The 21,561-nt window shown below is 28.3% G+C and overlaps 1 protein-coding gene across 3 annotated transcripts in view; it reads right to left on the bottom strand.

Moving 5' to 3' along the window:
- Positions 1 to 4,442: 4,442 nt before the first annotated feature.
- LOC135929537 (uncharacterized) overlaps positions 4,443 to 21,561 on the bottom strand; it is a 29,382-nt gene continuing 12,263 nt past the window's right edge. The window contains exons 12-27 of one of the 3 annotated variants that reach the window (XM_065466154.1): positions 17,886 to 17,948; positions 17,205 to 17,762; positions 16,835 to 16,948; positions 16,576 to 16,673; positions 16,099 to 16,196; positions 12,816 to 12,913; positions 12,508 to 12,693; positions 12,100 to 12,279; positions 11,116 to 11,930; positions 9,723 to 9,961; positions 9,138 to 9,206; positions 8,282 to 8,490; positions 7,207 to 7,472; positions 6,864 to 7,000; positions 5,388 to 5,509; positions 4,443 to 4,770 (exon numbers count right to left, since the gene is read on the bottom strand). In XM_065466154.1, the coding sequence (XP_065322226.1) occupies positions 4,540 to 4,770; positions 5,388 to 5,509; positions 6,864 to 7,000; positions 7,207 to 7,472; positions 8,282 to 8,490; positions 9,138 to 9,206; positions 9,723 to 9,961; positions 11,116 to 11,930; positions 12,100 to 12,279; positions 12,508 to 12,693; positions 12,816 to 12,913; positions 16,099 to 16,196; positions 16,576 to 16,673; positions 16,835 to 16,948; positions 17,205 to 17,762; positions 17,886 to 17,948 (3,483 nt within the window). In that variant the 3' untranslated portion in view covers positions 4,443 to 4,539. The remainder of the gene's footprint in view (positions 4,771 to 5,387; positions 5,510 to 6,863; positions 7,001 to 7,206; positions 7,473 to 8,281; positions 8,491 to 9,137; positions 9,207 to 9,722; positions 9,962 to 11,115; positions 11,931 to 12,099; positions 12,280 to 12,507; positions 12,694 to 12,815; positions 12,914 to 16,098; positions 16,197 to 16,575; positions 16,674 to 16,834; positions 16,949 to 17,204; positions 17,763 to 17,885; positions 17,949 to 21,561) is intronic. The other 2 variants (XM_065466153.1, XM_065466155.1) reach the window with 2 other exon arrangements.

Here is a 21,561-nt window from a genome sequence, read left to right as displayed (position 1 = left end):
TCCAGCTTTTTATAATCTATTATAAACTTATCATATTTTCCCACTTAATTTCGGTGATAGAGCATCCTATTTGCAATTTGGTCTTCCAAGATACTTTTGTTAAATGACCCTATTAGGATTTTAGATAAAATAGTATTTTATAAGTCTGAACATTTTGCTCATAGATGGTAGGAGGGTTTAGACTCTATTTACTAAATCTCGAGTTAATATTAATTTGAATTAAATTTTATTCTGGACATTATTAAAAATCACTAATCCTAGGTGTTCCATGCTTCTTCTAACCCTCAACACAGAATCTTAGGATTCAAATCACCGACCACAATCTAATACTTAGCTTTGCTATTAGGAGTTCCTTCTTGATCGTTGAATCCTGTCATGTTAACAGATAATTTAAGAGAAACTTCCACATTATCAATATCTTATAAAAAATCTTTATCTTTCCAAGTTCTCATTCATTTTTAGAAACTTGTCTGTCTTTGTTAATCCAATTACTCATGGGTTCGCTTCAAAATTGCTAAAAGCAAAAATAAATTGGGTGTTTAGTTTATATCTCTTAGAAAATTTTTACAGTTTAAATTACTATAAGAAAAGTAAATACTTAATTTAAATTGAGATTTTTTAAAAAATCGCTAGAAACGAGGGAAAATATCATTATTCCAAAAGTTGTTTCAAGTAATATCTGCTTATTTTTTTAAACACTCATTAAAAAATTTTACTTCTCTATCATCCAGTAATATTTTTTTCAATATTACTTAAAAAACTTCAAGATGTAAAGCAAATTTCCGAATTTTTATCGATTTAGAACCTTTCGCTTACTCCTCCCTCTTTGAAATAAAATTATTTTTTGAAAGCTATTAATTTAATATCAATCCAAAATAAAGTGCTATTTGACCTTGCTTTTTTATTAATGATGGATACTACCAAGTCAACCTAAATAACAAACTAATTTACTAAATACCGAAATGACCCCTTATTAATAGCATATATTAACGGAATTACGTGCCGAGTCCCTAAGGACTGAACCAGCAAGTTGGATTAAGAAAAAAACATGATCTAGGCTGGGTTTTAAACCCAGAACCATAAGATTGGCATGGGAACCGCTTGCAGACTAAACCAAAGACGCTTTCCAAAAGTCAGGATTTTTCAAATATATATCTTAGATAAATTTGGAAGTACCTATCCATATGAAGAATAAACAAAATACAAATTTGATAGGTACTACCTCAAGCGGGAGATGATAGACTTACGCCAAATGGCGTATTAGCAAGAAATAAAAGCTTTATTTTCTAATTTATACGCATTTTCCGAATCGATAAAAAGTTACGAAGTTAAATAAACGAAGTTAATTGCCCAATATTTTTTGATGATGTTCGCAATAGTTCTTAGTTCTTTTTTTTTTATTTATACGCATTTTCCGAATCGATAAAAAGTTACAAAATTAAATAAACGAAGTTAATTGCCCAATATTTTTTGATGATGTTTGCAATAGTTCTTAGTTCTTAATAAAGGTATAATTTTGATATATACAAATTTATAAACCTTTTTAATTAGATAATAAAAAAAATTTCTTTACACCTTTTGAAGGATCTTCAAGTGACCTAGTAGAGGTAGACTTTGGACACTCAGACTCAAAGTTAAAAAATTGTAATTATTTACAGTTAATTGTAATTCTTAACATCATGATTAATTTACTTTTTTTAAAATATTTAAAGCCATAGATGACACAATCATAAAAATCATTCAACATACATTTAAACATTTTTATAAACCAACTACCAATATTTAGAGAAAATATGCTTCTAAAATTTAGTGTAAGTAAAAAAGAAAGTCCCCCCAAATATAGGAAGGGTGCTAACTGTTCCATCACAGATGGAAACAATTAGAACCAAATGGGAATTGTTTTTACTGGTAATTTAAAAATCATAAAATAATTTGCCTGATTATATAGGTTAATAATTTATAAATTATAGTTATATTTTTTTATACTAATATTCATAGGATATGGTTTTGTTTCCTTCTTTACCTTAAATTTTAATGATTATATCCTATATTAATTCAGAACATTATTTTTTTAAACCATGATTGATTTTTAGATAGTAACATTTAATTTTTTATAAAAAATAATTATTACTATAAGTATGGAGAGTACAGGAAAACAAGACTCCTATGGTTTGATTAGATCACATATGGTCTTGCTGATGCTGCAAAAAAAATATATTAGATTATGCTTAAGGTCAAAATACATGTAAAGATGATGTGCAACAGTATATAATAGAAAAGGTAAATAAGAATTCTGAAAGGGTAATGATGCAAAGTGTTACCACATTTCTCAATACCCCGATTATGGTGTATGCTAACTATGGAGTTTCATTTTGCTGGCAAATGTATCTGCTATTTAAATATGATGATGTAAATATAAATTATTCTAACTATGGAGTTTCATTTTGCTGGCAAATGTATCTGCTATTTAAATATGATGATGTAAATATAAAAAATATTTATATTAACAATTCTGGATCCCATTATTAATGTTATTGATTTTGAAGATTAATTACAAATGTTGATAATTTTACTAAAAGTATTTTAGTTGATTGTATTTGTCTAGTTTTTATGCATATTTCTTTTTATTTATCTTATTTTAAGCATATTATAAATAAATATATAGAATAAAGAGATCTTTTTTAATCATACCATTTTTATATACATTTCATTACAACACCATATAATCACACCAATTATTATGTTTACTTTAGATTAATTTGTATTGCTTGTACAATTTTTCCCAAATTCTAAAAATAAATTTGAAATTTTTTTAAAATCTGAATTAATCTTTTTTTTTAAATCATCAACTCAAAAATAACTATATTAAAAATTTAGTATATAACATGAATATTATTTTTTTAAATAAAAAAAATTGCCACCAAATAAGTTTTAATAAAATGTTAAAATTCATGAATATTTTAATGGCAAAAATTTTGCCGAAATACATAATTTGACCAGTTTGAAGTAATTCTAGAAACCCTAAAGAACCATAAGAAAATCTCAAGAAGTCTTTTAGAAATTGGTATAAATATTTTCCAAATGATTCATAAGTTTTTAAAATTATATTAATTTAGGTAAATTAATGAAGAAAATTATGGGAGCTCATTAAGAGTAATTTATTTTTCTAAACTCTCTTTATTAAAAAAAAATATCAAGATATAATTTATAAATTTTAACATAAATTCAATAAAAAAAATTATATAAAAAATGAGCAATTGTTTGTAGATTTGAAGCTTGCTAGGGATTGTTGTGTGTCATTTTTATAGAATAAGGCATCACAAGGTAAGAACTTTAATGTTTCCAAGTAACCTTTAAAATAAGACATACAATATAATTTAAAATGTATTTCTTTATATTTATTATTTTCTCAATCATTCTAAATTTCCTAATTCATTGCCATCTTATTTTTATTTTATATATCAAAAATAAACAACTAAAATTACTTGGAGTGACCAAAATTTAAAAAAATGATGTATAACATTACTGAAAAGATGGCAATAAATTCTGAGGTAATTGAATTTCGTTTACGATATATTATTTATACATTCCTTTTCTTGACCACTTCGTAACTTTTTATCGATTCGGAAAATGCGTATAAATAAGAAAAAATATAGCTTTTATTTCTTGCTAATACGCCATTTGTCGTAAGTCTATCATCTCCCACCTAAAGCTGTACCTATGATTAACTTCGTTCTTCCCAAGTTGCGAGGTTTTAGGCTCATTCCTTTATAACAAATAGCTTTTACGAGCTTTTTTTTCTGCACGATTATCTCATTAAAATTGACGAAGAATAAAATCTACATATTGACTATTAAATATTGCAATCAAATCCTGATCTGAGGACTTACACCCACCTAAACTTACCGTTTCCCTTTTATTCGCTCAGAATTTTCCGTTCGTTTTATCGCAAAAAATTTAGACTTGAACTTTGTCTGGTGCAACTGATTTTCAACATAAAAGTACTACTTAAAAAATGACCAAAAACTTTTCATAACTAATTTTCTTGAGGAATAATAATTTTAAAAAAATTGAAGGGCAGGAACTGGGAAAATATGTTGCAGTAATTGTGTGGCTGGCTCTGGATTTAACGATTTAATCGAACACTCATATAAATATGAATATTATATTAATATAAAATTCATGTTTGTCATTCTCACAGACAAAAAAAATGTAGGTTAGATTTATTATTCTTTTTTAATTTGTATATAAAACATCGATATAAATAATATAAAAATTATACATAAATACATAATGTACATGTTATAATATTTGACTTGATATATCTGACAATAAAGGAAACTAATAGATACTTCTTATCACAATTATATTTTAAAAAAAAATATAAGGTATAACATAATGGAAAGATTGAAGATAAATTTTGCAAGATACATAATTATTTTTACATCATATGAAATAATTAATTGTACGATTTTTAAAAAAAATTATTTAATTTATATTATTATATGTGCATTATTATTAATATGTTTTACTTAATGGTTAATTTAAAAATCCCAAGCAAGCCTTGGAACCACATTTACAGACTATTTTTAGATTGTTAATTATGCGAGAATTATGATTATCACCCTCCTCTGATTGTCCTTCTTCAATTTCTTCGATGGGAAACTTGTAATCATATGTTATTTCACAACCCTTAGCTATGAACGCAGAAGCATAAAATAATATTCGTCTACGCCCTGCGCACAAAACTATCTTGGAATAACAGTTGGGCTGTATATGCATATTACGAATTATATAAATATATATTAAATATGAATTTATATAGATAATAGGTCTCCAATGAGCCTGGATGAGCTAAATAAAAAAAATTAATTTTAAACAATGGGCAGGCGGGTATTTTAAATATTTTTTCAGGTAAAATGAGCACGTTATTAAAAAAATTCTTAATTTCATAATATTAAAAAGTGTAAAAATAAATAAAGAGCTCAATCCTACTGTTGTTAAACGGCTCGATGAGGCGAATTTCAAAAACGGCTAACTCAATATTTTATCCAGGCAAATATCATGCAAGCTGAGGATGGGTTTTTTGTACATCTATTAGCGAAATCTAGAGGCTTAGGAAATATTTTTCTGGTTAAAATATTGAGTTAGCCGTTTTCAAAAATCGACTCAAATCATAACACTATTAGATATCAATAAAATATTGAATATTCGTTATTTGAATAATTTAGCTAAGTCTCTGAACATATGGTATAACTAATTATAACCAATTCTCTTTATTATTTTCATCTCGTCTTATGAAGAATTAGAAAAAAAATATATTATACAAAACACATTACTCATTATATTTCATATGCTGAAATGAAAAATTAAACATTAATTTTAACCTGACAAGAGTGATTAATGTAACGGGATTCGTTACCGCTCGAATTGGCGTCGATAATGTAGTCTTTATTCAGCCTAAACAGATAGCATGGCATTGTTTGGCTAGGTGGCGTTCGATGTGCTTCTGATAATTATTATATAATAAAAGATTTTATGGATCATGAATAGCTAGTGATATAATGGACCCGAACGAGAACAAACAATGAATAAAACTGATATAAAAAAAATTCAGAGAGAAATATTAATTTTTTATGTAGACTTAGTTAACCTTAATTTTTAAAAACATAATATAATAAATTCTAAAACGATCGTTCATAGTTCAAGATTTAACTAGTAAAATAAAAAATCAGGGTTTCGAACCGAACCGCCAAACCAGAATGAACCGTTATAATTTTCTGAACTGTAACCGAACCGTTTAAAGAAAATATAAAAAGGGCGATCCGAACTATTATAAATATTTTAAACCGGTTTAAACGAGTTCAAAACGTTTTTAAAAAATAATTAATTTTAAATTATTAACCTAAATTTGAAATTTTAATTTTCCTTAGGGGCAATTTTTAAACTAGTGATTTCTTTTTAAATTAAGATTTTTTTATATTATCTACATATCAATCAATACCAAGTTTATTGTTTTTGCTTTAAATACTCAATTTAATAGAGATTGGGCAAATTACCAGTTAATTAGATAAGATTGGCTATACTGTTCAAATTAAATTTGAAAAAAACCATTAATAAATTGTTGCACAATATGAAAGATTACTAGAGTTAAAAAACCTTTGCCAAAAAATATGAACAATTTTTATGCCGCGTGGATCAAACGTATCATGCAAACGAGCTTGCCAGACTTTTAGTTTTTACTACTATAATTTAAATAAGTTTAATTATATAATGAGGTCTATTCATAAAAGAATACAAATCGAATAATGAATTATTCGAATATTCATCTTTTAAACGAAACGAATAATTTACAACCCGTAATTATACTAAACAAATAAGAACCGATTTGTTTAAAAGATTCAAATAAGAACAATTCATTTCCATTTTTTTATATTAATAGGTTGGAAGTGGAAATAAATCTCCTAAAATTGATAGGAAATGGCATCAGAATCTCTTTAAAGATTTCCCGGAACTAGAACCAGTACGAAAAGTAATTAATTTATATGTATATTTAAAATGAAATTGTGATTCATTTTAGAAAAAAACATCAGGAAAGAGAGTTCAATTTTTTTTAGGAACCTGAACCATTTTTAGACTGCTTTCATGGTGGAGATTGACATCCGATTTACATATTTTCGAGGCGAGTCGTATCGAATCGTACACTACTATGAATATTTATATCATTTTTAATGAGATTGACTTTAGGCGGATTATTGGCCGGAATGTTTTTCTCCAATATGAAAGCAGCCTTAGTTCTAGCTTTTAAATTCTGGTTGAGGAAGAAATGCCTTATTTTTAATTATTTATCCTATAAAATTTACCATTCGTGACAAAATTTTGTTGAGCTTCGCGCTTATCCGCCACAATATTCCTTATAATCTCCCCGACGTACTCGATAATTATGTGTCCTCTTCTGAAATCGTGCGAGGCAAATAGGCCTTTCTCGTGGATTCGCGATCTTTTTAAAAGAATAATATTTTAGAATAAATTAATTTTAAAAATTCGATACATTTCTCAAAATAAAAAATAAAATTAACTAAAAAGATTTAGCAAGCATTTTAATTAAGTATTTCATTTCATTCTTACGGCTTACGGTCCAATCAGTTGTCATGCTTAAAAATAACTTGCAAAATCGTATTTTATATTTAAAATTTATTTTTAAACCTAGATATATAGACCCTGGACCTGTAAGTTGCTTTCATGTACATGTACCTGTCCAATGTCTTCAGACTATTAATATTGCATTTTTTAGACCAGATATTATTATTAATATAGACATTGTTCAAATCTGAATTGCTATTTCCAAATTCGTCGGGTAAGAAGGACGGAAATACGGGTTTATGCGATGAAGACTTGATGCCGAATTTCAATTCGCGATTTTTGAGCGATAATTTAAGTATACGTTGGTAAGGAATCAGCCTAGAACAGCCCTGATATTAAAATTAAATAATTTAATTTTGTGGACCTGTAGGTAGGGTGTAAATTAAGAAAATAAATGATTACTAAATAAAAGAACATTACTTTTGACAGCCATATTTGAAGATGAATGAAATTTCGTATTATAGATTCCAACTTAAATAATTATCATAATTTTTAAATCTAGCTTAAATGGTATCAATAAGCGAAATATATGTCTAACCCTTTCAAAATATGGTAACATTTGCTTATGATCCAATCTAAGTTTTATATAAATCGTAAATTACAAATATAATTACGAAGTAAATCTAGTTTGGTAATCTCAAATGTAAACTAATAATGTATAACATTTTGAAAGCTCTCAAAATTCTCTTTAGGCTATGCCCAAAATCTTTTTTTAAAAAATTTGAAAAGTTTCAAAACTTTAGCGGATTATAAATTTTTAATAAAATCGTAAAATTTTTGAGATTTATAAATTTAAAATTATGTTTTGGACATGTATTTATTTTTATATTTAAAATAAGCTTATATATTCATTTTTATTAAAACTTTATTTTGCGAATTTAATATTTTGATATCTTGGACATAGCTGTCGATGGATTTCTTGTAAAATTAAAATGAGTGTCCACATCATTGGTTGATTTGGCATCGTGTTAATGTAAAGGGATAATTTTAACATATCTGGCTGGAGAAAAACCTGTAAATGTTGGCAACAAAAAATGGGGAGATTTTATGAAAAACCTCTATAAAATAGCAAGATGGTTACCATTATTTATTTTAAACTAAATAACTTTTGTAAATAATTATTTTTCTCAATTTATACGTATTTAGGTAGAATATATTTGGCGTCGTTTTTCGACTGAGGCGAATCGAATGGGTACCCGTCCATTTGTGTAAACAGGTGAAGAACGATAGGAAGTCGTAAACCGAATAATTTAGCCGGGCAATTTATTCCGTACGGTAGAGGAGAAAGGGTTGGATATTTTGAGGCTTTGTTGTTGAATATCGTGGTAAGGATTTCGGACCAGGTACCTTCATTTATAATAATATATTTTTTATGCATAAATGATAAATCCAATAAAGGAGCGATGCCAGAGGGAGGGGTATGAATGTTAATTTCTTAGTTATAAATGTGTCTAGGGCACGATTATTAAAAGGTATGAAATCAAGAGTGTCAATCAAAGCTGGAAACTCGAAATCAAGTGTTATTAATTTCCAACCATAACCATAGCTGATATAACGTTATTTTGAAAGAAGAGACATGAACCGTTTTAAATACTTATCGAACCGGGTTTAAACCTATTCCAACGTTTTTCGAAATCATATTTATTTTTTTTTTAAATTATTGACATAATTTAAAATATTTTTTTTTACAATTAAATAAAAGATTCAAAAATTATTTCTTTTTAATTTTTGTCAATTCCCCCATTCTTCAAGAGCCTCTTTTCACTGTTACCGTTAAGGAGGTTGCATATTCGCTAAAACTTCGCCATTTTGCCTCTCTTATCCTGCAACCCTTATCGTAGGTTTTAGTTTATTTTTCGATCATGATTTAAATCTTAATCTTTTCGCATGTCGTTTTTATTTTTTAAAGTTTTTATTATATTCTACCAATTAAATTAGTATATCATATGTAAAATAAAGTATATTATATAAATTCTTTAAGATAAAATTATTACCTTCGAGATTAAAAGACGCCCGCCGCAAGCCTTCATCGTTAGATATCAGGTATAATTGTCGAGATCGGTCTATATTTTTAAAATATTGTCATAAAGAAAATTATTTTCTAAAATATCCTAAAAAAAATGTTATCGATTTTAAATTATTCTATTTCATTTATTATCTAAATCATTTGGAATTTCCCAGAACGAATGCTAATGACCATACGAACTTTCCAACGTTTAGTCGCAAAATTAAAAGATATAAAACCAAAAATCGAACGTTGCAATAAAATTTACAAAAATTTGAAATTTTTATCGTCTGCTTATTGTTGCAATGATGTTATGTGTTTACGATAACATTTCGAGTGTGCCCATTAAAAAATTTATCGTCTGTTTTATTAGTTACTAATTTCTGAATAATTTCCATATTTTAAAGTATACAGATATCTGTATAATATATTTAAAACTAACCTGTATAATTTAAAGCTATAAACATATTTATAGTTTTTAATATTTTTCATGACACCAAATGTTTAGTTAAATGATAGAACGCTTCAATATGGTCTTAGAAAAATTTCAAAAATCAATAAAATAGTAGTATACCGTCTAACACAGGTATCTCGTTTACATCCAGGCACAATAAGTCATCTTCCGCCATAGAGTCCACCAAAGAAAGATCGATGTTAAGATCCAAGCCGCCCCCACGACCATCGCGATTAGCTGTCATATAAACGCTATTACCGCGCGTTTCAGAATTGACAAGAAACGCCGCGTTTATTATTTCGAGCTTGTAAGTACAAATTTTGTCGGGATCAGAAGTGCTCCAAAACTTGCGGTATGATCTTTAAAAATAATTTTTAAATAAAAATAGTATATTTGGAGAGTATATATATTTTTTTTAATTTAAGATAAATATACTGACAGTTAAATAAGGATAAATCGAGAAGCTATGCCTATGTCGCAAAAGAGTGATATGCTGGTAGCCCGTTCGAACCTGAATTTTATTTTAGGTTAGAACTCGGCTTGGATTTTAAATTAAAACAGATTTTTATGAAGATAATTGAAACAAAAAAAAATCACTATTTTTTTTGTCCTTATCACAAACATATTACAATTATCAGTTTATTTTAATAAAACTAAAGAAATCATCATTTTCCACGTTATATTTCATAAAAAAAAAATTTCAGACTCAACCTTGGCCTAAAATATTTTTCCGCGCTTCGGGGCGAATAACAGATCTGGAGGAATCGGAGTTATTCGGGTTTGTCCATATCCGAAAAAAGAGTAAAGTTTTTTTTGTTCGACCAATCTGCTTCGAAATTTTTTAGAAACAAAGTAGGATATTTTTTGCCGCCTACCGAGAAAAAATAAGATATTTCAAGGAAATCGGGAAAATTAGAGGCTTTGAAAGGATGATAGTAAAAATTTGGTCGTGGACCGAAATAAATTCTAAAATCGAGGATCAAATCAGACCGAGTGCGAGTAAAACCTGTCCGAGACCGATCGGTTCGTGCAATTCACTAACGCGAGGAGGCGAACTCTAGTTATGATTTTTCCCTTTAGCTCAGCGAACCTAAATTTTACTTGGATTCATTTAAAATATTGTTGTGGAAGAATTTATTAAAAGAAAGTGCGCACGAATGAAAATAAAAGTCGCATGCTTAAAAGAGAGGCGGTAAATGTGATATTCATATATTAGATAGAACCTTTTGATAAAAATGGAGTTGCCGATATTTAAATGGTTGATAAGTAGATAGTCATTTTTGGAAGTTATACGTTTTTTTTAAAAACCTGGGGTTCAAAGAAAGGAGGAAAATCTAGAACCTATTTTTAAAATTCAACCGGTAGGCATCTTTCGAAATAATATTTTGAACTGGAACAATGTATTTCTTTCTTTTTTAAAAAAAAATTCAAGAAACGTTTATTTTAAATAGTTGGCAATATTATTTTCCCATTATACCTCACGTTTCAAAAAAAGAAAATAACAAAGATTTACCTAAAACCATCAGGATACGTAGTAATATTATGAGGTAGAAGGTGGTCTTCGCCATCAACCTGAGTCAATTCCCGTAAAATTTGCCCTTTGAGACTAGAGTCAAAATCGTTGATATTCTGGCATTCCATACCATGGAATGGAGGAGAGAAGGAAGAGCCTACATTAGTTATGTGAAGGCAGCCAATAATTAATCGAGATATTTTGCGGGGCGATTCTATCAGACTACTTTCATTCATTACTCCATCTGAGGTCTTTGCAGACATAACCGGTAAAAGACCATTTATTTCAGTTTCACACTCAGAATGTGAAATTTTCGTATGCATCCTTTCTGAGGAATAATTCTGAGAAACATTTTGAACGCGACTAAAATAGGTGACTCTTGTGTTGTTATTATTATCATGACATATCTCTGATTGGTGGGGGATATTAATTATATCATTTGTAAATCCAGCGTAATAAAACTTGCCATTTAACGAAGGAGAAGAGGACAAGTGGCGAGGCCTCAACACGAATTTCGAAGATGAACGGGTTGGCAATTGGTATGATCTCGCAATATTACTATTCTGACAGCTATCAAAATATACCTCACGGCCATCCATTTCGGGTTTAATGTGATCGGTCTTGAACCTATTTTTACCGAATTTTTTAGTAATTTGTACAACATTTTCATCAGCAAAAACTGTAACATCGATATTAGGAGTGTCGGTAAGTTTCCCGGGTTTGCTCGGGTAAGTTTTATCGAACAAAGATGGGGCGGTATTATCTTTAACGTTGAAAATAGGACTATTTGAATTATGTTGATAGGGCATAACTTTCTGGATTTGGATATAATTAATAAAATTAATGTTTCAATATGTTGGTGTGTTCTATAAGATCTAATCTGTCTTTTAAATCATATCTTTATTTCTTCCTTTCTTCCTAGCATCATATTCATTAATCATATTATTATATCCTAACTTTTATGATATAATATATTAACTTTACCGTATGTTTGGGACAGTACACTACAAATTTTCCATGTCGAAAATATATGGAAATACGAGTATTCTTGTCGTGGAGATTATAATTGATATATTTAGAAATGCAAGGTAAATGAAAAGTAACAAAGCAATCCATCGATTGGCAAACTAAACTGGCACCAGCTGTACGACAAAGCGAGCATATCTAAATTATAGAGGTGATAAAATAAATATTACATAAGTAATATTGTGAAATCTTTAAGATCAAATCTGATGACACATTGTAGTTTTAATAACAATTTATTTTGTGCGTGATTTTTTCTAAAAAAATAAAATTTTTGTTATTCGTTTTATGATGACCGGAAATAGAAAACTATTAGTTGAACTTTTAAAAATATTTAAAAAAAAAGGATAATAATATCGTATTCAAAACCGATGTCAAGACTCTGTAAATGTTGGGTAGGAGGGAACGATAGAATAAGTATTTCCTGCCTCGATACTTGGCTTGGGTGGATATAAAGGTGAGGAGATCGAAGGTCATAATGCACCCCAAGTGTAACCAACGCGTTCGTAAATTGTAATCGCTTACAGGCACCAAAGAATTTAAGTCGTGATTTCGCTGTTTCAAATTTATTACATGTTTTTTTTAACAAACAAAAAATTATAAAATGGATTTTAAAAAATCAAGTTTAATTAAATTATCTTAACCCATATATATATTTATGGTTCTTTTTAACATACCATATTAGGATAGGAAATGAAATCGGTTGGCGGGAAATCTCTATCTGTTAGGTTGCATAACCAACATTTATTGACGATGCAATCAGGCGTAAAATTACCTTTCAAAATATAAGAAAAATATTTTTTTTAGAGCTCCCGAAATATTTATAAAAAACTTAGGCCCGAGCTCGTTTCCAGGTCATTTACCGATTATATTTAATAATATTTTTTAAAATCATTTAAAATTTTAGCGCTGGTGGGGAGTTTCTGACTAGGATAAGTTGTTGCAGAACTGGCTCTAATTAGTGTATACAAATATATATTCAATTTTTTTGGATCATTTTGAAGGTAAACAAAAATTTATGTTCGTATGATAAACCAATTCATATGTGTGCTAAACTTATATAGGAAAAATTGGTTGATGGTAGTTGCTATGAGTGGAAAAATTTTTTATATGAACCCAGCAGCCAACAACTATAATTTAATTATATATATTCTAGTGTTACCGTTCATTTTTTAGTCCATTTAAGCCAATTCCAAAAAGGGCATACCCGAAGTTTTAGCTGGAAACTACCATCTCAAAGACGGGAGTTCTAACTAGGACTGTGACGATCCACACATTTTTCACCTATCCGATCCGATATTGGTTCAAAACCGATCCGATATTTATATTGATTTTTCACCACCACCACCCCTATAAACCGTAATTAAGAAATCAATATTTTTTATGCAAAAAATCGAATTATGCATTTAATTTAATCTTTTTATTTCTAGAATAATTTTAAAAAGTTTATAGATATTGATAGTATTAAATAAAATTTTCATTATTCCTCCCCGTGAAATTATAATTCCGTAGATAACGCATTTTGCAAAATTATCTTTGTCTTTTGTAAAATATTTTTATAATTCAGATATAAAAAAATATTTTATTTAAAGTATAAATAATAAAATTGGCGTTATTATTTAAAAAGATTTAAAATAAATAAAACTTTGGGTGTTTCTTTCTATTTTTACAAAAAAACTTTAAAAATACTATAAATCTATTTTAAAAAATAAATAAAATTTAAGGGATATTGTGCTGCATTGTTTAAAAAAATAATAATTTAGAAAATATTATTAATGTAAAATAAATATACAAAAAGAAAAGTAGATCGGATCGGATCGAATTATCACAGGTATCTGCGCGATCCGAATGTTTGGAAAACGCTAAATATCGGTGCCGATCCGGTATTTAATATCGGCACAGCTCTAGTTCTAACTAAAAACTATCTCCCTGGCGTAAAGGTTGACGCCAAATAAATGGCTCAGCCTTGAGCAACTATAGGGGAAAATCCACTCAATATGTGCCCCATGCACCAACATGGACTATGGCTAGTATTATATATTATAAATAATCGTATTTAATATAATATTAAAAGGTCATTTTATCGTATTTGTAATACGAACTATTTGTAAATTATAATTATAAATTAATACAAATCTGAGAGGTCAATTGAATTAAATAATTTAGTATAATAAAAAAACCATTTACCATATATTTTGGAATATAAAATTGACGACGTAAAAAAAATGGGCCAAGTAAACTATTAGAATATATTAAAAAATTATAAAGATAGAATAATAAAAAAAATTGAAGAAATAAATATTATAAAAGATAATGGGAGACATTACAAAGATATGTATAAACGAATTCAAAAAAGAAACCACCTTAAATGATTACTTCATAAACGTAAAGTATATTCCATAGATGGACACGGCTTTGAATAAATTATTCAAAGCTTATGGCGTCGAGCCCCATATTAAATGGCCGAAATAATGTACGGATATATATATATGTGTTAGTGACAAGGTATTATTTTTTAACTTTAAATCATTGTCTTAGCGAGTTATTTTAAATTTTTAAAATCTGATTATATGCAAAATGTATCTCTTTGGAATACTTACCCTATAAATTTCAGACAATTTTGCCATAAACCTTTGTAATATTATTTATATTGGTTTTTACATAGATTTTTTTAATATAAATTATAAATAAGGTTAATTGTAAAATTTCTACAATTCATAAGATAGGTATTCTAAACATGCTGAAAAATATTTCCGATCAAATCAGATTTTCAAATTTTAAAAAAAAAACCGCGCTCAAAAAATGATTTAGAGTCGAAAAAATAACACATTACTGGAAAAAACGAGGTTTAATATATAAAATGGGATGATGATGGAAATTTCACATAGGGGTCGAGCAAAAATTATCCCAAGTAGTCAAGGTCCAAGCTATCGTAGACGGGGAGCAGTGCAGACGTGATACTACTACCATTTGCAGGATCATCTGAGGTAGCGATGCCCCCAGGAGCCTATGGGCGAGTTCGGGAACAAGGAAGAATTGGATGAATGTAGTTAAATGTTTATTATATTTTAATTGTATATAATAGAAGAAAGAAGTATAACAAAATGAAATTATAAAGAAGAGAATTATTTCTTCAGGAAAAAATAAAGGCTACAAATTCATATATTGCATCTAAAAGGTAGGATATATATTTTTATCAAACCTAGGCGCATCTTTTTTGGATAACTTCCATTAAAATCAATTTGCTGGTCAACGGCTGTTAAGAATAACAAAAACGTCGTAGATATATATATATATCGGGTAAAACTTTACTCCGTCTCAAGTATATGGATTTCTTATTGTAATTCTTTATCTAGTTGTAACCCAGCAATTGATTGATCACGAATATGTAGCTATATTATGTGCAAATTCACATCTACGAGCTAATTCCTTGAATTCTCTAATCCATCAGGGTTTCTCTTGGTTCAAGATTCAATTTTATGAAATCTATTCTTGAGGTAAAAAAAAGGGTACGCCCGTCTTTAACTAGTGTTTCGCTATATATCTGACCATAACGCAAAAAATGTAAATATCGATTACGATATTTATTCCATTATAAGCTATGAATAATTGTAAGATCTTTTAAGTCGTGTCTGTCTGTAGAATATTCTTCACGTTTTAATATTATATTTAATGTAGTCCTAAGTGATCATCTGTGGTGATTTCATTTTTTATATAAAATTGTTTAGATATCTTTGTAATGTCTCTCGTGATCTCTTATAATATATTATTTTATTTTCGAAAATAATTTTTTCTATTACTTAACTTTGCTCATATTTTACGTTGCCAATTTTATATTCTATGCTTCTGCGTTCCAGTTCATTCAGGTTTTGCATTAGCCAAAAAAATAGTATCGTTATTCTTTAAAAATAAAATTAGGGGAATAAAAATTTTACAAAAAATTATACAAAAAAATTATACATGATAGACGAGGTTTGAGATATTCGAATAAGTTGTAACCATTCATTTGTTGTTCCGCACTGTAATTATGATCCAGTTTGGGTGAATCCTTGACTAAACTTTAAAGGCCAACAAATTTATATTTAAACATAATTAAATTTAGATAACTTTATGAATTTATAAGTGTTTTAAACTTTATATAGAGTAGATACAATAACCTATGGTGATATTTTTGGTAAGAAGATAAGTGATTGATGGATTGATATAGAAATTTATGAATTGCACTTAATCCCTCGCCAATAAAACAAGATAAATAAATAAAAATTAGCCTGACCATTGCAAGAGGTCGATTTTAATACACGATATTTTAATGTATGTATATCATTTATTAAAATTAAAATGGATGCTTCGGGTGGTTAATGGTAGCAATAATCACTATTATTTTAAAATATCAATATAATTGAACCAATTTTAAAAAAAATTTAATAATAGATTTACTCTATATTGGAGGTAAAATCTTGTTTCAAGGTGTCAATATCTCGTGAATTCTGTGCTTTAGAGTTTTTTATATCTTTGTTTTGACAAATAGAACATTCCTAATTATTTTTAAAAAAATATTATATATTTTAAACTTATTAATATCGATGTTTCCAGTTATTAATTACTGTATTATTACAATTATAAATAGGGTAAATCATAGAATAAGAAAGAATATGTGTTTTTATTAGATTACGGAATTATCTTTCTTTTTTATTACCCATATATCGGTAATGTTTTGGCTTGTGTTTTTGTTTGTTGCAGTTGGTTGGGTTATAGTTGGGCCGAGGCATTGAGAATGATATGATTTGTAACAGGTATGGCAGGTTACAAACTTTTTGTTTTATTTTTATAAATAAAATCTAAAAATATCCCAACACTTTTTAAATTTTTTCTCCTATATTAACATAAATATTTTTATCTTGTGTGATATTAGGCGATCGGATATCTGACTTCATAAACCAGATGTCCTGAAATCCGAGATTATTTTGAGAACCCATTACCAATACTTTTCTAAAGATCTGGAAAAATGTTATTGCCTTACTTTCTTTAAAAATTAAAATACCAAAGAAATTAAAATAAATATAAACCTTGAATGGCTCGTTTTTAAAGCACACCCAACAATACTGACAGTTTCTGCATATATTGTAACCGTTTAAAATAGAGGTTTTTTCTATTTCATTTTCCGGGGGCAAAGACATGCCCTTGAAAGCATGATAATATGATTCAAAACAATACGAATGGTATGATTGACAGCATAGATCGCAAAACACTATGCTTGCTTTTTTAGATGGAGTCCTTTGTCGACGTTCAAATTCATCGGGTGTTGGAAACTGTGTACTGGGGTGTAGTAAATTCGCGGTTTGTTTGCGTATCTGATTTGTTCTACGCTCAATATTTTTCGCGTTACCGTCGCTAAGGTTGGAGATACTGGGTGGCGACAAATCCAACGTCATTCCGCATTTAAAACAATGAAAAGTTTGAAGAAAGTCGTCAGGGTAGTTTTTGTCGGTAGCATTTAAATAATTTGTAGTAAATGTGGTGGGTTCCAAAGGATCGCGTTGGGATTTCTTCGCGTGATTGTCATATTTTTGGTAGTAATATATTTGATTTAGCGGGTATCCGTGTACGTCTAAATCGTAATCTTGCTTGAAACCAAATATAATTTATAAAAAGAAATTGATTAATTTTAAAAAAATGGTTCTTATAAGTATTGTTTCTTTAAAAAAAAATATATTATTTAATTTAAAGTTTAACATATAATAACTCACAGGTATCTCAAGCAAAAGATACGGGTGAAGATTCGTGTGATTGTCTAAGGATTTGGGCGATTCCTGTGTAAAGAAAAATTTTCTTTAAAAAAAATTGAAAAGGGCAACTTCTAAAAATAAATATAAGAGGGACCTCGAGAATTTTGAGCATATTTATAGAACGAGAAAGAAGATTTCGGTAAGTTCCCGAAATAGTTTCGAAAATAATATAAAAATTGTAATAAAATTTGTTACATAATAATTAAAATAATATTATTAATAGTTTTTTTGGTATAAAAATTCATAAATGATAATTATTTTAGAAAATATATGAATACTTAGATTTAATAATTGATTGGCATATAAATAAAATATATATTTTTTAGGAACATATTCCAGAGAGCTCTTGAACTTAGAATGTGTCCTATTTTTTGATGGGGAAAAAAGGAAATCAAAAATGCGTTTGTTCTGGACCCCTTATAATTAAATAATATTTATTAAAACTAGTCCAAAAATATATAAACCTATACCATAAAAAATACCACCAGAAAGAAGTCGATCAGATAATCTGGTCTCGAACTGGTTGATGGAAGAAGGTAATGGAGGTGCCCTTTGAATTAGGGGACTGGTTGTCTACACACCGACTATTTGGGCTGCATACTGGCTTAGGGACTATTATCGATAGAGGGCTTATTTCGTAGTCATGGCACCGCCACTCGCACGATGGGATTTAAGCCTTGCCTGGTTCATTGTAGGTTGATATGATCCTCACTCATAACCTATTTGAGTAGGAAAATTATTCGTACTGCCGGACTTCCCGCAATTAGATCCCATATAAACTGGTTCCATGTATGTGAACATACCTTTGGTCATTTGACAAGTTTAACCACAGCCCTGTAGGAGGTGTGTGGTACGTCGTTTGCGACTCTTGTGCCATATATGTCTTTGTCCTCCATACCTTGTTAGTTTATGAGTGGCCTAAACCACATTGTTTTGTATTACGTGTAGAAGGTCTCATCAGGCAAGAGAAGTGGCGCTATTCGCACGATGCCGTCTATCGATAGTAGATCGCCCAGTCCCAGAGTACTCCAGAGGGTAAAAAAACTTACAACTACATCCAATTTAAAGGATGTTATTATTACTTCCTGCCGCCACTTACGAGGAGTCTATATTAGAAGACATGAAAGATTTGATGTTCAGTAATGATATGACTCGTATATATAATTATTATTTTTTATTAATAAACATTTTTTTGAGGTTATTTGTCTATTATCTTCTGTCTTTATTTTTATTTACTTTATTTGTCTAAAAGACATATTTTTTATGGTATACGATATATATCAATTAAATTGTTGTCATAAAAAGAATGATATTAATAGTGACTTAACTAGTATAGCTGGGTAATTACTATATTTTTAGCCGTTCGACTAAACCGAGTTTTAAGCTAAAAGCTATGACTTTGGACTTCGGGTTTTTCTTTAAAAAAAAGCAGCGTTAATTTGAAAGAAACTAGTATATATTTAAACGCCTTAATGGTAACGGATTTTCTCCGGCATGCGTCTGTAGATTGAGCCGAATTAGCCATTACCCAACTATATTAATCATTCATTTTTTATATTATAAACATAAAAAAATAGGATAAACTTAAGCGTCGACAAAATAAGTGCTAATAAAGAATAAATATAACTAAATTAATTTTTATAAACAATTATGTTAAAAAAACAACTAGTTAATAAATTAATTGAAGATTAACTTTATAAAGTATCTTTCTTTCTTTTTTTCTTCTTTGGGATATGATATCGGTAGTAGAGGTGGGCGCTGGCCTAATTTTTTATTCACGGCCTGCCCGTTCACGGTGGCAATAAAAAATATTCACCCCCATTCACGCTTACCACTAAAAAAATTTCGACCCGACCCGCCCTTTCACGACAAGCAATATTTTGATTCACGCCCGTCACAAAATTCATGGTGTTTTTAAATTTTTCAAAACTTTCACACTTTTTTGAATTCATTCTATTTATTTCTCTAATTTCATAATCCATATTAATAACAAGAAATTTATTTAGAAAAAGAAGAATGTCCATCTTTTTTTTATTCCAATTGTGTACGCCTTTCCGATAATTTTCTCAAAAAAGGAAATCAATATTCCTGCTTCCAAAACTTCCAAATATTGTCTTGTTATTTATCTTATATGAATCTTTTAAATTCATCCTCGCAGCTTTCATCGGTGATGTTGATGCTTCATCAGAATCATCTAAAAATTATCTAAATTTTTTATTTAAAATAAACAGTCTTTTATGAGTGTGGGATGAATTAGGAAAGTGATAGTTGGTATTGACCATTTAGAATATACGGTTTTTTGAGTTTAGGATAAGTTAGGAAAGTTATAAATGATAGTTGGCATTGACTTATGCATATCATCTAATTCATTTTTAAGATTGTTTTATATATATAATTTTCTTCTTTTATTAAAAACTTAAGTCTTTTGAAATTCGGATCTAGAATTAAGCCCACCTTATGTAGTGGCTGCATAATAATCTTTTAAAAGAAATCTTGTTCTGTATTTTAAAGTTTTGATTATTATTGTATCACGTTCAGAAGGTTAACAAAATTTTATTAATTTTTGTTTCCATTCCATAGACAAACTTCATTTATTGTTGGACGAGAATCTGCTCTCAGATTAGAGCATTCTTTAAATATTGATAAAAATTTATCTAACTCACGTATGATGCTGATATCAATTGTGGCTAATCTATCTTGCTTGCTAAACAATTACACCTGTATTTCAGAATAAGATTTTAAGAAACTCTGTATCATGATATACAGAATTCCATCTAGTTATTCTCGCTATTACATCTTGTTTAAGGGTGTGGTTTAGTTTGATATTAGCTGTAGATTGTTTGAAATATTGTACTATTTTTTTTACACCATTTATATTTATGGTTATTTCAGTTAAATAATTGTCAAAATTATAATGCATAATATTATTTAGTTTATGGCATATACATGCAAGCATTTCGTCATCTTTGAATGCACTTATAAGATTTGCTCCGTTATCACTCACAACACATTTATTTAAGTTTTTTCTACTTCTGTATATTCTCCTAAAATTGAATTGATTACACTTTTATTTTGATGTTTTTTTCATCCATTGCCCTTGTGGCGGTCAAAACAAATGTTTTTAATTTAAAATCCTTAATGATAATATATCCTATAATGGTTAAAAAACTTAGATCTTTATAGTCATCCGTCCAAATATCAGTGATCATGGACAAGTAATTATTATTTATCATGCTTTTAATTTTAAATTTAATTTTCATCGTATATTTTTGGACCTATAGTATTTATGAGTTTTCCAGTTAACAACTTTTATATTTTGTTATCCATATGTAACACCAATATTTATCTCTTGGCTTAGCATGTAAAATCCTTCACTTTCTGTTGCGTTTAAAGATTGTAGATCTTTATAAATAAAATATAACTGACTTTTCTGTAAGCAAAATTTAGCATAAAGTCTCGCGACAAAAACACCTAAACATAAAAAGAAATAGAACTAACTAAATGAACCGGATGTTGTTTATAAAATGCGGAAGATTTTTAGTTTTCATAAATTATTCTTTTTTAAAAAAGAAAATATATAATATAATTATAAAATTGCAAATTTATAATTATAAAATTAAATTTATATTTATAAAAA

The sequence above is a fragment of the Gordionus sp. m RMFG-2023 genome, chromosome 5, assembly GCF_954871325.1.
Source record: "Gordionus sp. m RMFG-2023 chromosome 5, tfGorSpeb1-WG-v2, whole genome shotgun sequence".
Lineage (NCBI taxonomy): Eukaryota > Metazoa > Nematomorpha > Gordioida > Chordodea > Parachordodidae > Gordionus > Gordionus sp. m RMFG-2023.
The sequence above is the reverse complement of the archived record's forward strand: the minus strand, read 5'-3'. Positions and strand labels throughout refer to the sequence as shown.